The sequence below is a fragment of the Trachemys scripta genome, chromosome 11 (assembly GCF_013100865.1).
Source record: "Trachemys scripta elegans isolate TJP31775 chromosome 11, CAS_Tse_1.0, whole genome shotgun sequence".
Taxonomy (NCBI): domain Eukaryota; kingdom Metazoa; phylum Chordata; order Testudines; family Emydidae; genus Trachemys; species Trachemys scripta.
The window spans coordinates 62,996,935-63,014,232 of NC_048308.1; the positions used below are offsets into that span (position 1 = coordinate 62,996,935).

Sequence of the window (17,298 nt, forward strand, 5' to 3'; positions counted from 1 at the left end):
AAATCCCCCTGACCACACTATTCATGCAGCCTAGTGGCTCGGGCAATACCCTCCAACTGTCAGTACATAAAGGGGCATTCTATTGCTCTATCCATTTAGCCTGAAGGAAGGGTGATTAGCATACCCATCGTCTTTAACCACATCTGTGATCGTCTATAGATCACAGGCCCAGTTGATGGCAGCTATTAATATTTTCCAGCAGAACAATATCCCCTTGCATTGAGCATACAGGAGTTGAGATCCAAATTCAATCGGGATTTGAAAATGTGTCAGTGTAGGTTAGATATGAAGGGATTAGGTTAACTGGGAATTTAGTTCCAGATGGTAGAAGTAGGATTTCCATTTGAGGGCAGTTCTTGATATAATGGTAATATTTTGTTGCTGGAGAAAAGTATAAGAGCTCACGCTATTCACGTGTTTCTATGGTCCACATGATGCTACAGGACTTGGAGAGCTGCAGGTTGCGTCTGGACCCTGAGCTGGACAGGCACAGGTATGAGAGGAAGATCAGCTTTGCTGGGATTCTGGATGAAAATGAAGATTCAAAAGACTCCCTGCACAGCAGCAGCCACACGCTTAAATCTGACACTGGCTGCGAAGAGAAGAAAGGTTTGTCAGCAGAATGACGCTTTCATGTTCTCAGGGCTTGTTATGTGATGCTGTATTTTATGTCTCTTCATTTCCATAGACTGTGTTAAAAAGCAGGAAGCCATAGAGCCACATGGCTTGAATAATTTTTGAGCTGCAACATTGCATCTGTTATGTGTGGAAAACAAACATTTTTAAGTCATCAGGATAATGATATTAGCAGAACCAAACAGGGGTTCTAAAAAGCAAACGGTGTAAATTCAGTAGTATCTTTTGGTGCAATGCTCAGTTAGAAGTATCAGTATTTGAATTGATTTTTGTATTTTCGGATACCATTCTTCAATGTGGGATGAAAACCACACATGGGCCGAAAGATTGGACCCTTCTGTGAAAATCCCTACCTGTTCAGAGGTCATGGCCTTTAACAGAATTAGTGGTTTAACCCCTGATCTCTTTTGGTTCTTTACTACCACATGAAAAACACATACCTATGTGGCTCTTGATGGCTAGCAGGTTAATATTACCAACGTATTGCATACTGTACAAGCAACGCTCAAGCTCACTGTGTTTGCTGAGGGCAGCAGAATGTTTTCCATTTTAAAACCATCTCATGCAAAATCCCCATACTATATGATGGTACAAGTGTTGCAATACAAAATATGCAGTCAGTAGTTACTTGACATTTGCTATTAGAGACTCAATGCTCTGGACAGTTACCTGTAAATGACAGTCCAGTTTGTGTGTTTTAGAACATTTGCAAGGTAAACTGTTTAAAATCTCTATCATAACAGACATGTAAAGACATAGACATTCTGTAACAATGTTTTTTTTAAATGGATTGGATTTATGGTTTGTGATCTTGTGAAGAATTATACTTGCGTGCTAAACAATGCAGACCATCCAAGGGTATCCACAGTTGTAGCTTGCCTTTGAAGTCAAGCATGAGATTTCCTTTGACTATGAAGGGCTTTGGGTCAGGCCGGCATTGCATTCACGCTCATGGTTGAGCTGTGATTCCATTCACAAGTAGATACATTCATACATGAAATGTTTCCAAGAATCATGTGTAAAACTGCCTCCAAAAATATGTGGAATGGGAGAGCTCCTAATAGCGAAGGCAGCTTCCCATCAAGCTGCATAGAGTCATCTTGAAGATTTCTCACATAACCCACTTCCTTTTCTTCTTGACTCTTGTTAGCAGCCCCAGAACACACAAATCTCCAGAATTTGATGTTGCCAAATAAATCAGGATGAGAAGTCCCTTATGAACTAGGTGGCTGCAACTTTAAATTTTAAAAAGGCTTCCATAGCAACTGCCTGCAACCACCTTGTGCTGTGATGCCATCAGATCTTCTGAGGAAAGCAAGGTTGGGCTGGCAGAGTACGTGAACAGGAGGCTCCTCAAAACATTAGGTGCTGCAAGAAATGGTGGTGGTGGTAACATGGAAATTAGGTTTGCCCCTGCCTGGTTACTGTGCAGCACACTTTTGGATACAATGTAAAATCTTTTTTTCCCTCAAGAATAGTTCCAGCTCATTCTGCTTAACTAAATTCTCCCTGCAGTTTCAGTAAAGCATGGGGGTCCTTCTTCACTTCTTGCCCTAAGGTTTGGTGTAGTATTGCTGTGCACGTTTTACAAAGCTGCTACGTTGCACCCAGAGGCAGCTGCATTTTAGTGGTGGGAAAAGTGATCCCTATATAGAGGCTGTGTTTCCGTTTATACATTAGCAAAGTGCTTTGCGATATTTTGTTCTGAAATAGGCTAAACCAAATACAAGATATTATTTTTTTAAAGTGTTCTTTGCTCTGACTACAGCCTACTCTACTGGGAATTTACCTCGGCTAAAACATAGCAGATTCAAAGGCGTCTTTCTGAATCTATAATTGTCTAGCTGAAAATTGTTGTTGTGTGACTGTAACTAAATTTTTCTCACCTGCAGTGACAAAAGGACAGGCCTCTTTACCCCCAATCTCTTTGACAAGTACTAATCCGTTTATTTCCTTTCATCTCCTCTTGAGTGGTAATTACTTTGCTTGATGGTCAACCGCAGGTTTGTCTTAACATCTATGCAAAAACTACGATTTTACTGTGTCTAACCTCCTACAGGTAGGTCCAAAGCATAGATATACTAATTTAGATTAACAAGTAGCCCCCAGAAAGTTTTATGTACTAATTGTGTGCTAAGAGGTTTCTACAGGCTTCATGAAATGTGGCTAGCTATGCTAAAACAGCTGTGCGTTTCAGGGGAATCTAGCCAGCTGTGCTGAGGTTGACCAGAATCTAGCCAGCTGTGAGTTAAGTCTCAGTTCAGACACTAGTAGGGAGATTCTCAAATCACTCAACAGTGATCTGTCCAGCTGACTAATGAGCAGTGCTGATTAGCTCCAAAAAGGAGACCCATCCAGCCCTTTTCCATCAATAGGATGTTAGCCACCAAAATGGGTTTGTGGGTGAGGGTAGGAGGATATAAAGCTGGAGAAATCAGAGGGATTTTCTGGGCTCAGAAGACTGATTTTTCAAGTCCAAAGATAATTACATATATATATTTTTCTTACCTATTTTATACCAAAAGGTGTACACCAGTCCAGTCTCTACAGTGCACCGAAAGGTGATCTTGTATGTTCTTCTCTTAATAGATCAACAGTTTAATGACTGAGTGTTGCAACATTTGGACTCATGTGCTGCCATTGTTTTGCCTTTGAAATAAGAGGAGAATAAAATGCAAATGATCGGTGCTTTGAACATTGAACCATTTCATGTTTGTGCTCATCAGAAACACAAAGTGTCAGTAGATGTATTTTTAGTGCCTGAAAGCTGCTGCTTTGTCTGAAGGAGAGGAACTACATGCTGTTTTTCCTTTAAAGCATTCTAATGATGAAGAGTATCATGCAAAGACAGGGATTTATGCAAATATAACTTTAAAGAAGTAACGCATACTATACTACTAATCTGGTGAATCAGGCTAGCTATCTGCAGTCATAAATGCTGTGTGAATGAACTAGATGATCCTGCTACAGGGGCAGATCTGGGTTTGCAGACCTTGAGTCAGCAGGAGGATAGGTTTGTCAGAGAAGCCATGTCTGCACTTGGCATTCAACCACTGGTGGACAGCAGCTGTTGTATGTGCACCAGTGCAAATTCCAACGGTGAGCAAAGAAAGCCACAGTTGGCACCAGTTGAGTCTACTCGAGTTTCAAGCAGGAATTAACTCTGTCAGTGCCAGTTGTGGTGTTCCTTGTCTTTGCTTGGAGTTTCTATCAGTGCAGTTTACACATTTGCTGGACATCAGTGGTCAAAGCAGGGTTAATCCCATGTATAAACAAGCCCAGATCTGATGTAACATGTCTCCACGAAAGAAGATTCTGAGCACATTTCTGTAAAGCTCCCATACTGAGTGATTGATAGAACTGCATTGGCGCTGGCTTTGGAGGGAGCCTCTTGCCCATCTTCCTTGACAGAAGTAAAGGTGCTGCAATATAGGCTGACAAGGAGTCGGGGGAGAAGGGTGGGCTAGGATTTTTTTTAAATGGGGGAAAATTAAGGGGAAAAAAGTCCTCTTTTATTCTTTTAATACAGTTCCCAGCAGGAAGATCAGGATAGGAGGCTCCCGCTTGCTCCAGATTAAAGGAACCCGCAGTTTCCGGGTGAAGAAGGGGGGTTCTCTGTCCAGCATTCGCCGGGCCGGCAGCCTAAAGAGCACCAAGTTATCACGGCAGGACTCAGAGTCTGAGAATGAGGAGCTGCAGCTGTCCCACAGCAGGGACACTGTCACTGACATAGGTAACATAGATGAGATGGGCTAAAAAGGGAGCGGGGCTGCTAGGCAGCATCCAGATTCTGAAATGATTAAAGCAGGTCCAGAAACAATAAATAAATATAAAGATTCATTAGAGTAGGAGAAATCTCCATCTCTCTGAGTTAAGCAGCTGTCTTTTCCTCTTCATGGATTGCATAAGCTAACACCCAGGAAGGCCAGAGTTCAAATCTTGCCACTGGTGCACACTGGAATGTAAATTCTATTCCACACAAAGGTTGTCAATTTAAATCTCAGCGTTAGTGTATGAACTCTTAAAATACTGGCATTTACCAGACTGCCAGCCAAATTCATGCGGTGCTTAGGAGGAGGTACATGCACACAAAAATCATATGATACAAATATATGACATTTACAAATCATATATATTATATATATGCCATGATATGTAATATATATATAAAATATCATTGTTATATATGATATTTTATTTTCCATGATAGTAGATATTGTATATGTATACATGCACATTTTATATTGTATGATATTATATGTGTGTACATTTTATAGTCTATATTATATCATATAATATTCCAGACATATATGTCATTTGAGAGTGTAATAGGTATCTATTCATATATGTAGAATGTAAAATTAGTTTATATATAACGGCCTCCATCTTCAAAAAATTAGTCCTTTATACATTTATTTGATAAGAACAAAATGGTCTCCACATCACAAGAAATTTCCATCGCAATTGGCACAAAGTGATAGGGACATTAACAAAGATGTCAAGGATTGGATAAAGACTGAGGCTGAACTAATCTCCCAACCTCAGAGGCCCTTCTGACCCCGTCTGCTTTGCCCATGTTGTACCTCTCTTGTGGATAAATAGGAGAGCTAGTTCCTAATCTGGATACCTTTGCAAATCATAAATTCACTTGAAAAAGAAGACAGGACTAATCTGAGTTAAGCCAGAGCCACCCTTAGTGATATTTATGGTAAAATGTTTCCAAAAGCAACTTCAGTTCTAAAATGTGGGCATTATGGAAGATCCCTAGGCAATAAGTGGCTGCCGGAAACACTGGGATCAGCTCAGTGAGAAGTCAGAGCTCTCTCCCTTGCCCTAGTTCTCTAGAATTAGCGTGCATAGAGTGTGGATTTTTTTCCCCTTTCATCCTCATTTATATTAGTGTCTTCTCCTGGGCACGTAACAGTGACATTGCCTGGGTGGTGGCAACAGCAGCAGTCTGATTCCACTTCAGGTTGGATTTTTGTTGATGGTTTTAACCACAGAGCCCAGTCAATGCAGATCATTGAACCAACAATTTGCAGCATCTTAGTGATACAAGGAATTTCTTTCCATTGTTTTTACTTCCTCCCCTCTCCCAAAAAAGGGAACAATGCTCACCACTGACTAGTTGGCAAATTAACAGTGACTGTGAATGGTGCTTGTAGTTGCCAGTCCAGCTGATGGCAAGGGGGAGGAGGGTTCCAAAGTCACCCTATGTAATACAGCAGGTTCTGTGTACTGTGATTGGTCTCAGCAAGGCTGGCCTGGCTTACAAGCACTTTCCCTAGCTTTTAAACACATGGGTAGCGGTGAAAACCACCACATTTTGGGGTATTTTTCTTTTGAAGAAGGGAGCCCTTGGAGTGCAAGTGAGCCCAGCATTGAGCCTGAAGTGCTGAGTAACACAGGCACAGAGGAGAATTACCATCGGAACATGTCGTGGCTTCATGTAAGTACCGGTCCCTCGTGATGCTCTCAGACCTAGCACTTTCAGGGTTCAAAATGAATGATTATGATACACTAGTGGTAAACTGTTCACGATTCATGCTTAGTTAGCATAGCGTTAGGGCTTTAAAGTGTCTGTAGGCTGCAGCCGTTAAAGAGTGGCTGCTCCCCATCTGTAAAATGGAGAGAATACTTCTTTTCTCCCACCATTTGACTGTCTCCTTTATTTAGATGTTAAGCTCTTTGGCCTGGGATCACCCCTTGATATGTGTGTGTACAGCACTTAACACAATAGAGCTGCAATCTCAGTTGGGCCCTATCTCTCTACCTTAAGAGTTCCTAATCTGGGTACCTTTGCAAATTGTAAATTCACTTAAAAAGAAGACAGGATTCACCTGAGTTATATAGCCCGCATGGCCATTGCAGCTGAGCGTCTCACCGTCTTCCATGTATTTATCCTCACAACACAACCGTGCTATTATCCCCATGTTGCAGGTGGGGAGCTGAGACTCAGACAGACCCAAGTGACTTGCTCAAAATCTCCCAGGAAATTGAACCCAGGCGTTCCCAGTCCTAGGCTGGTCCCTAATGACTAGTCCATCCTCGCTGCCAGGCACTGCTGTAGTGCCATTTATGGTCACACCCACCTTAGAAATGTCAGTACATTTGTTTGACTCCTAGTATTATGAAACACTAAAAGGTGCAATCATTGGTGGATGACTTGATCATGTGCATCTGGCCAGCAAGGTGTAGAGGGCAGTAGCACATTTTCCCATTATGGGAGGGTAGTCACACTCATCAATGTAGGGTATAGATCGGAGGGAGCTAAGAATATTTCCGTGACTGTGCCTGTCTGGTATTTAGTATACATCGATGAAAGCCTGAAGAATTTTAAGGAGTGTGTACTGCAATTAATGTCACGCAGTGATCAACGTCTCTAATAAGCAGGAGATATTGTTGCTCTGTGGAATAAAACCAGGGTAAAAAAAAAACAGACTCTCTGAGTAAACCTGCTTTATTTAGCAGTCATTAACAAATTTTTCAAAGGGAACACCAGGTCCAAGCCCTTTTCTGTACACAACCGCGTTGGTATTCATTTCGCCCTACAACTTGTGTAAGGCCAAATTCTGGTATTCTTATTGCCACAACTGGTGGAGTAAGTTACTGCTCAACACGAGTAGGGGAACGGACTTTGACCTGCAGCAAGCAATGAGATTCTGATCTCACTCCAGTTTTACACTGGTGTAAATATACTGACTTTAGTGGGGTTGCTCCTTATTGACATCAATAGAAGTGAGGTAAAAAGCTGAAAAGCAAATTAGAATATTGATAATTTAAAAACGCATGATTTTTGAGTCCATCTCACAATTTCTGGGGGCCTGACTCATGATTTTTGAATGTTTGGGGTTGGCAGTGCTGGGGCAGGGGGTTTGTTAATGCACAGCACCTCCTCTCTAGCAGGTAAATGAGTGGGGGGTGGGGGTCCCTTTGTCCCCCCCCGCCCCCTCCCTGTTGGCTTTGAGTATTTCACTGCTAAGTACTTGGGGTAAAGAGGGGTTTCAATAGTGCCTGTCTTGTCCCACAGTGCAGGATCTGAAGGTGCCCTCCAGTGCCCACGTGCTGCAAGAGCTGCTCCTACCCTTCAGAGGCAGCAGCTGCAGGGAGCCCCTAGGAGGTTCCATCTCAGATGTCAACCTAGGGAGCTGGGTTTATTCCTATTTTGAGAAGAGGGGATGCCCTAATGCTCCCCTCCCTGAAAGGAACTGACTCAAAACTGTGGTGGGGCTGCTGGTGTTTAATGATGTTCAAATATTTGGCAGTTTCTAACCCTGGCCTTCCCCTTTTATTTCACTGGTGTCAGTGACAAAACAGTCTTTACATGAAATGAGGGGAATGCTGGTCGTCTTGGGCATTCTCTCACTACCAGACTAGTGCTCCTAAATAATAATATATGGAGATATACCTATCTCATAGAACTGGAAGTGACCCTGAAAGGTTATTGAGTCTAGCCCCCTGCCTTCACTAGCAGGACCAAGTACTGATTTTGCCCCAGATCCCTAAGTGGTCCCCTCAAGAATTGAACTCATAACCCTGGGTTTAGCAGGCTAATGTTCAAACCACTGAGCTATCCGTCCCTCCACCCCCATATGGTTATTTTGAGTAACTTTGAGTAACTCATCCCTCCTCTCTTTGGGTTCCAGGTCATGATCCTGCTGTGCAACCAGCAGAGTTTCATATGTACCCACATTGATTACTGCCACCCGCACTGCTACCTCCACCACAGCCGCTCCTGTGCTCGCCTGGTCCGAGCCATCAAACTGCTGTACGGCGACACCGTGGACTCGCTCCGGGAAAACAATGTGCTGAACAATGTGGCAAGAGGCAAAAAGCAGAAGGAGGTGAGAAGGCCAGTAAATACCACCTAAACTATAGCCCCAGTTCAGCAAGGTACCTAAGCTTGTGACAAATTTTAAACCTTTGACCGTCTCATTGGCTTCAATTGAACTACTTTTGTGCTTAAAGTATGGCACATGCTGAAGTACGTGGGTCATTCAGGGCCCATAACTGGCTGATATTTATATATTCCTGAGCTGAAACAGACCGGATGCAGATTTTCTGAATACATGTAATATGGGAGTCTTGTAGGAGTCATTCAAATGTTCAAGTGTTAATAGTATCCCCTTAATTGGAAGCAGAAGTATTTGTGTCCTTGACACTGTTAAATTCACTTCATAATCTCATCAGGGCAAAGATTTCAGCATCCCTGTGGGTGGAAATTTTTGCTCTGCAAGTTCATAACATTTCCCTATCACAGAATAGGTGATTAGTTGCCTGTCCACTTGGATTAATGGATATATTGATATGCAACAAAGCAGAGAGGAAACAAATTAAAGAATGCAGAAACGCTGCTCTTCAGAACACTAAACTGTGTTCATATGTTCATATCGTCTGACGCAAACTGCAATGCTGCAGTTAAGCACCGAGGAAAGGAAGCAACCTTTAGAATTGTCACCTCTGCCAGCCAAAAGGCCTGAGATGAGCACCTGGCAGAGTAAATGAGCAGTAGCTAAAGAGCTTATTCTGCACTCCTGATGTTACTTCAGCTCCAACACTGAATTTCAGTGCAAAATGGTAAGCTATACCATTTCATGGCCCATGCCTTAAGAGTAAAGGCTATCAAACAATAGGGATAAAGAAATGGTCACTGGGCAATAAGGCATCTGTGCATACACACACAAAGATGGGGATCTTTACATAGGAAAAAAACTAATGCCATTTATTTCTATCTAACCCATTTATTTCTATGTGTTAGCTCAGCGGTTCTCAAACTTTTTCATACTGTGACCACTCTGGCAACTCCCCATCATCTAGCCAGGATCTAGCTGAAACTACGCTCTCATTGAGCAATAAGAGAAGCTCAGGATGGTTGCAATGCTTCACACCTATTTGCAACCTCCTTGGGGGTCACGACCCCCCAGGTTGAGAACCCCTGTGTTAGTTGATAGGTTACCACCATTAGAAGGAAAGTCTAAAGCCACACAATATGCTGGAGAAACTGTGGTGCTCTGGATATTGAACATATCATGGCTGGCAACAGTAGGTTTGCTGGTAAATCCCGTTTCTCGTTGTCACTGGGCTACATGATAATCAGCTTGGTTTGACTTTCAGGCAGCCGTAAATTCATGTCCAGGTACCTATTGCTTACATTTTCCTGAGAGGAATAGAACAGTTGATGGATTGGTGCAGTGGGTTGCAAACTCCCTGGCTAGGAGGGCTTTAGATTGGAATTTGTGGACTCTTGATTTTTAACCTTCTTAAAACACTTGTGTTCTAAAATGCACACCCTTGTAACCTTTTGATTAGAGTGTTCTGGGGCACTTTCAGGGAACACATTCAAATTTCTGACTTGGCTTATTGGCTGTTGCCTTGATCTTGTTAAGGAAATTAACATTAAAATAGATTTTTTTACAAAACCCTTTAGAATTAGGGTTACTTATGCCATCTTGCTGGCTGCTAGCACTGCCAGAACAGAAGGACTTATATGGACAGCTTCAGAACCTTGGCTTCAGAATCCACTTGAATTAGATTCCCTGGCTTTACAATCTAGGTGTCTCAGAGACTGTCAGATAACAACTTCATTTCTTTTTCAGTGCTCGGACAAATCATGCCTGAGAACTCCATCTCTGAAGAAGAGAGTAATGGATATCAACTTGGAAGGAAAGAAGGACTCTGGAATGTTGAAATACATCAGACACCAGGTACCGGCTATATCACCTACCACCATGACATGTTGATTAGGGTAGGTTCTGCCTTGCCCTTTAGGAGGATTTGCAGGGAGAGGAGAAAGGATTGTGGAACCTTGAGCCTGTGCACAGGGTGGGAATTATTGGAGTATGTGACTATTCCTGAATAATACCCGTGGAAGTAAATGGCATCCCTAAAATGGGTAGGATGTGCCAAAGAGTGAGCTGGAGCAGCAGTTAAAAGAATCCCACCCGAAGATTTCATTAAATACATGCAAATTCTAATCCCATTAATAAACTGAAGGAACAATGGAAAAGGAAAGGAAGTTAGAGTCTATGCCTTTAAGCAGGGCCAAATTAGTGCAGGAGCTTTAGAGGCTGCAGCCCAGGGCCCCGGCACAGCAGGGCTCAAGCAGGCTGCCTGCATTCCATGGCCCCATGTTGCTTCTGGAAGCGGCCAGCTGCTGGCAGGTCTCTGCGGCTCATGGCGGGAGGTGGCTCTGCGCGCTGCCCCCGCCCCCAGCACTGTCCCCGCACCCCATGGGCAGCTGTCCACCTTCCCCGAGGGGCGCACAGAGAAGTGTCAGCAGCCAGCTGCGCCACCGGCCAGGAGCTGCCTGTGGTAAGTGACTCCCGGCCGGAGCCTGCACCTCGAACCCCCTCCTGCACCCCAACCCTCTGCCCCAGGTCAAAATCCCCTCCTGCACCAAACTCCCTCCCAGAGCCCGCACCTCTCACCCTCTCCTGCACCCCAACACTCTGCCCCAGCCTGGAGCCCCCTCCTGCTCCCAAACTCCCTCCCAGAAAGAAACTAATAGAACAACTGTTCTAAGGTAAGAAGTAGGCTCTTTTGAATTAACTTAACTATATTCTATATGTTTTAAGACAGAAATGTAACCACAGAATGGCTTTATGTTAATTAAAAGGCAAGTTTAGAACAGCATTAATAGCCTCGATGCCATAATTGTGATCATTTTATTTTAAATTAGGAAAAGACTTATATACAGGGGCCCCACAAAATCTAATAACTCCCGGCCCACAGGAGAGTTAATCCGGTCCTGCCTTTAAGTATCTGGGTATTCTAATACCTCAAATAAAATCAGTAAAAAATAGGAAGTGTTTAGATACCAGTTGTGAATTTGCTGCAGTAGCAGTTTGTGAAGACTTGTGTGAATATTTATAGCAGCGTGTGTGCTGCCATCTTGAAAAAGCTTTGCTTTCCCTTCTAGCTTATCAAAGTTTCAGTCACTGAGTCAGGGAGCAGCAACAATGGCACAGGGCTTAGGGAACCAGTTTTACATCACAATTAACAAACAGCAGATAGTCAAGATGAATAGGTAGCAAACAGCATGTAGGCTGAAATATGCTCACATATGAGTATGATATGTTCATATCAGGTTAATTTAATTAGCTAAAAGCAGAGACTGTGGCTAATTCATGATCAGATAAAAGGGTAAAATCAGTGAATATGTTATTTGCTAACAATAGTTGACTCAACTCTGCAATACACTTTTATTTTCTGTAGGTAATGAGCCTGTCCCCAGCGCCTTTGTCACTGTTAATCAAGGCAGCTCCTATCCTCACAGAGGAGATGTATGGGGACATTCAGCCCGCAGCATGGGAGCTGCTGCTCAGTGTGGATGAGCACATGGCTGGAGCAGCAGGTAAGAGGACCTGAATCAGAGAATGGTATTGTTGCCCTGCTGGCCATTCATAGCAGATGTTGGGGCCTTGCAGGTCAGCTTCCTGTTGGAGGAGGAATCAGTGACCCTACCTCTGGGTATGTTCTTAGAGCAACTTGATTATTTTACACTATACACACCAGTCACAAACAGCAGATAGGCAATCCCCTCTTTTGGGAATCCCAGAGAAGACGCCAATGCCTGATGTGAAGGAAAGGGCTCTGCTTCACAAATTGACTCTAGTTAGAGATATTAAAGGAGAGAGCACACTCTCCTGCTGTGTGCCATAACCCTTCTCCAAAAAAGAAACTGCATCACAAAACTTAACAGCAATACATTGTTTCTTCAATACCTCCAGGGTTCCTGGGGCGAACCAGCTCCAGGCAGCCAGACACACTTTAGAGACTGATATCTGTGGAAATTAATGCTGTTGGCATTGATATTTGCTTGTGGATAAACAGGTCTCTAATTTTGTGACTGTTTTCTTACCCGGCAGCTCCAACAGCAAAACACGAACTTTTGCATCCAGCTCCATTCCCCTCAAATCTCTGTGATAGGGGGCCTTTGTGAGAGAGGAAGCCACTTAGATCAAACTTGTCATACCTCCAACAAATTTTGGCACATTTAATTTTAATGCCTCTAGTTTGCAGCCCTCCATTCTCTCTTGTCTTATATTTAGTTTGTAAGCTCTTTGGGTCAGGGGCCACCTTTTGTCCTGTGCGTTTGTACAGCACCTAGCTCCTGGTCTGTAACTGGTGCTCCAAGGCATGATTGCAATGCAAATGATGATATAAATTTGAGAAATCACGTTTAGAATACACCAGAATTACTGCTGGCTTAATGGCTGCAATGTAATTAAGGGCAAAGGGCCCAACCTTGCACTGGGATCCACTAACATGGAGTGGCTGGCTCATTACAGAAGCAGCTTTTCCTCTCCTGGAATTGACCCCTCCTCATCTATTATTGGGAGTGGACTACATCCACCCTGATTGAATTGGCCCTGTCAACACTGGTTCTCCACTTGCAAAGTAACTCCCTGCTCTCCATGTGTCCAGTATATAATGCCTGCATCTGTAACTTTCACTCTATGCATCCGAAGAAGTGAGGTTTTTACTCACGAAAGCTTATGCCCAAATAAATCTGTTAGTCTTTAAGGTGCCACCAGACTCCTTGTTGTTTTTGTAGATACAGACTAACACGGCTACCCCTGATACTTAACATGGACCCGTGTGGGTCCTCATGCGATCACGTAGACACATAAAGTAAGGTACCCGATTCCTTCCAATTTATGTTCTCATGTGACCAGGAGGCTGACTGTAGAGGTTAATTTAGACACCATAATTTAAAAATCTTTGGCATTTTTGTACAGAATTATAACTGCATTGTGACAGGACTAAAGGAAAGAAAACACAAACAACTACACCTCTACCTCGATATAACGCTGTCCTCGGGAGCCAAAAAAATCTTACCGCATTATAGGTGAAACCACGTTATATCGAACTTGCTTTGATCCACCAGAGTGCGCAGCCCCCCCCCCCCCCCGGAGCACTGCTTTACCGCGTTATATCCGAATTCGTGTTATATAGGGTCACGTTATATTGGGGTAGAGGTGTATTTCTTAATTAATACTTGTATTGTTTGCGCAAAAGCCACTTATTTTCAGATCAGTAGTGCTTTAGGGCTTGTGTGCTGAGCTCTTCTCTGAAATGCTCAGCACCCTTCACTCCCCCTAACTTCACTTGGAGGGGAGGGCGCTCAGCGCCTCACAGAATTGCTCAACACCTTGCAGGACTGAGATCTAAATCTCACTGTAAAATCTTTATTTAATCTAAAATTTAATGAAATTCCATTGTAAATATTTGGATTCTGAACCTGCCTGTTCTTTTGGGGAGTTATGAAGTATTTGTTCATAGATTTTTTTTCTTATTTTCTATTTTTTAGCATGGGATAATTTATCAGATTTAAAAAAAAATTATCTTTTTCAATGCACGGTGACATTCCCAATAATTTAGTCACTGTCTATCTACAATTGGAATATCCCTCTCTGCAGATCTATGCAGTAGTATAATAAGATTTTGGACTGGGAGTCAGAAAACCTGGTTTCTCTTCCCAGCATTGTCACTGATTGGCTCTGTGAACTTCAGAAAGTCACTAAAACATCGTGCCTCAGTTTCCCCCTCTGTCCTTTGTAAAAGGCTTTGAGTTGGAAAGTCCTGTCAAAGTACTGCTGCTTCTTATTTATTATTATTGATGAATGAAGCCTGGACTTACTTTTTATTCTAAACTAATCATTACTGAGATTTTCATGAGAACAAAAGCATTCTCTTTTTTAAAAAACAGCTTTGCTAAAATCTTTTTATGAGCAGTTGTGGTGGCTATGAGAGGTGGAGTGACACTGATTCCGTTTCATGAAACAAAGCACTTTTTGCTGGTGCCAGGATATTGCTGATCTCATTTTCTGTGGAGCGCTTTTTTTTTTTAGGTTTTTTTTTTTTTACGTGACTGAAATTTTATCTGCAAAACAAATACACACTGCAAAAACTCAGCTGATCAAATGTTCACTCCCTGCAGCTGCCATGTTCCTGCTGTGTGCTGTGAAAGTGCCCGAGGCTGTTTCTGATATGCTGATGTCCGAATTTCATCACCCTGAGACAGTGCAAAGACTGAACGCTGTTCTCAAATTCCATACCCTCTGGAGATTTCGGTATCAAGTCTGGCCTCGGATGGAGGAGGGCGCTCAGCAGATCTTTAAGGTAGATGAGGAGAACAAACACACTGTTGTCTTTTGCGGTTTTGGCTTGTAGGACAGATGCATTGTGACATGATGACAAGGAATTGGCTTTAAGTCATTTCAGGAGAGGAAAAAAATAATTCTGTATGCCAGGTTTGTAGGGTGCCACAGAATGCTGGATGTAGATTAGAGAAAAATACTTAGTAGGAAAGAAACATACTGCCATAGACCTGTGGTTCTGAAACTTTTGCACTGGTGACCCTGTTCACATAGCAAGCCGCTGAGTGTGACCCCCCTTATAAATTAAAAACACGTTTTTATATATTTAACACCATTATAAATGCTGGAGGCAAAGCAGGGTTTGGGGTGGAGGCTGACAGCTCGCGGCTCCCCGTGTAATAACCTCCCGACCCCATGAGGGGTCCCGATCCCCAGTTTGAGAACCGCTGCCATAGACGATTGGCACAGTATAGTAAGATAGAGTTCAGTGGGGGGAAATGAATGGAGCTAATTAGTGTCTCTGACTTTTCCACCAATATTAAATTAGAAGATGATACAACATTTCCATACTTATTAACAGGAATAGCTTGTGCTGTTATAACTAAATGCATTGAGCTAAATATATAGAACCTGATTTGGCCATTACTTGTGGAGTTGGGTACTTCTCGACCCAAGCAAGGATGGCAGAATCCATTCCGGCAATATTAATCATGGTTTTCTTTGATTAATGGGATTGGCCAGTTGAGTTGTCTGTTCACTTTTAACCTTTTATAAAGATTCTGTACATCCCAGGAGGTCATACACTGTTCTCCTAACCACTTTAATTTTTAATTATATAATGGACGTATCTGGGAAATGGGCTACTGCATTGCAGATTGATATACCAGAGACCTTCTGGTGTCTAGCTTAAAGGAACAGATGTTCTTCTTTGAGTGCTTGCTCATGTCGATCCTGTTCTAGGTGTGTGAGTGCACCCACGTGCACAGTCGTCGGAGATTTTTGCCTTAGCAGTATCCATTGGATTGGCTGTAGCACCCCCGTGAGTGCCGTGCTCATGCATTGGTATATTAGGCGCTGCTGACTCTACGCCCTCTCAGTTCCTTCTTACCGCCTGTGATGGTTGGTCAGAGTGCCTCACCTTGCACTGCAAGAGCATTAGCAGTTCTTCTCAGCCCATTGTCTGTCTTCTTCCGGTATAGTTTGTAGGTACTTAGTTAGCCATTAAGTGAAGTGTTAGGTTAGTCTGGTAGTTAGAGTCCTGGCTGGGACTTCGCCCCAGAGCAGGGCACACCTCGTTACCCAGGCTTTTAGCCATGCTCATTCTGCAGCAGGCCAATGCCGATTAGTGACCCCCACGCCAGCTGTTTGAAGTGCATGGGAAAGAAGGACAAGTGCAGAATCTGTAAGAACTTTCACCCTAGAACCCAGAAGGCGCGGGATATCCGCTTGAGGGTCCTCCTTAGGGAGGCTGCGCTTCATCCTGCCTCGGAGTCCTCCCGCTCGGACCCTACTTCAAGCACCTTGGCATTGGTGAGGAGTGCGCTGCTGGCACTGGGCTCTGCCTGGCACTCTTCCCCCTCACCAGTGCCTAAGAAGCAGCAAAAGAAGAGCCCCCTGACACCGGAAGGGAAAGGGGCCTTGGTCAAAGGACCTATGTCACGCCATCTGCCCACCCTAGGGCTTCACAGGGGGGTACCGCTAAGGTCGGACCTCCTAGCCCAGCCAGGGATCCACCTCCAACTCCCGGGAGCAGGGGAACCAGGCTTCTCCTAGGGCCCTCGTTGCCCAAAGCGGCCCTGGCGGCTAAAGAACAAACCGGCCAACCGGCACTGCAGACACTGCGCCAGGCACCAGACTTGGCTAAGGCCCCAACACCTAAGGGCAAGCCGATCATGGGACCCCCCATAGGGCAGTGTAGCACCCTCGGTCCCCAGACCGCAGGCGTAGATCCCCATCTCCATGGTCTAGGACCCTGGCTCCGCATCCCCGGTCTCCGGTCAGAAGACCCAAGTCCCCAAAGAGACATGGGACACCGGAGTTGAGGCATTGGTCCCTGTACCACCAGTACCGGTGAGCTTCCCGCCAAAGATCGCCACAGTGCAGGTCACCCTCGCCCAGACGGTCTCCCAGATGTTGGTCCGCATTGGGGTGGAATCGCTCCCTGTCGCGACACCGGTCTCCATGCCCCCAGTACCGCTCGTTGTGCAGGCAACCAATCCTTACCTGCCTGTATTATGTCCCTGCGAAAGGTTTCGAATATCTGTATACACACCCTCCAGCAGTGTCACTGGTCATGTCCGCTGTTAATGAAAGGGACAGGCAGGGCCAAGTCAGTGGCACGAAGACGCCAAGAGACTGGACTTATTTGGCAGAAAGATTTATTCGATGGTAAGCCTGCAATTTTGGGTGTCTAACCACCAGGCCCTGTTAGGCAGGTACAATTTTAACCTGTGGGACTCCCTTAACCCATTCAAGGAGGCCCTCCTGCAGGACCGAGCCCAGGAGTTCAAATGTGTTGTTCATGTCCGTTCCATTACCCACCCTCCTCCCCCCTGTCGGA

At 44.1% G+C, this 17,298-nt stretch overlaps 1 protein-coding gene across 12 annotated transcripts in view; it reads left to right on the forward strand.

The window, feature by feature from the left end:
• Nucleotides 1-17,298, forward strand: part of UNC80 (unc-80 homolog, NALCN channel complex subunit) — a 181,021-nt gene that overhangs the window by 94,829 nt on the left and 68,894 nt on the right. For 9 of the 12 annotated variants that reach the window (XM_034785311.1, XM_034785316.1, XM_034785312.1 and 6 more), the window contains exons 26-32: nt 444-609; nt 4,166-4,369; nt 5,985-6,085; nt 8,283-8,480; nt 10,233-10,340; nt 11,851-11,989; nt 14,579-14,760. In XM_034785311.1, coding sequence (XP_034641202.1) covers nt 444-609; nt 4,166-4,369; nt 5,985-6,085; nt 8,283-8,480; nt 10,233-10,340; nt 11,851-11,989; nt 14,579-14,760 — 1,098 coding nt within the window. The remainder of the gene's footprint in view (nt 1-443; nt 610-4,165; nt 4,370-5,984; nt 6,086-8,282; nt 8,481-10,232; nt 10,341-11,850; nt 11,990-14,578; nt 14,761-17,298) is intronic. The other 3 variants (XM_034785321.1, XM_034785322.1, XM_034785323.1) reach the window with 1 other exon arrangement.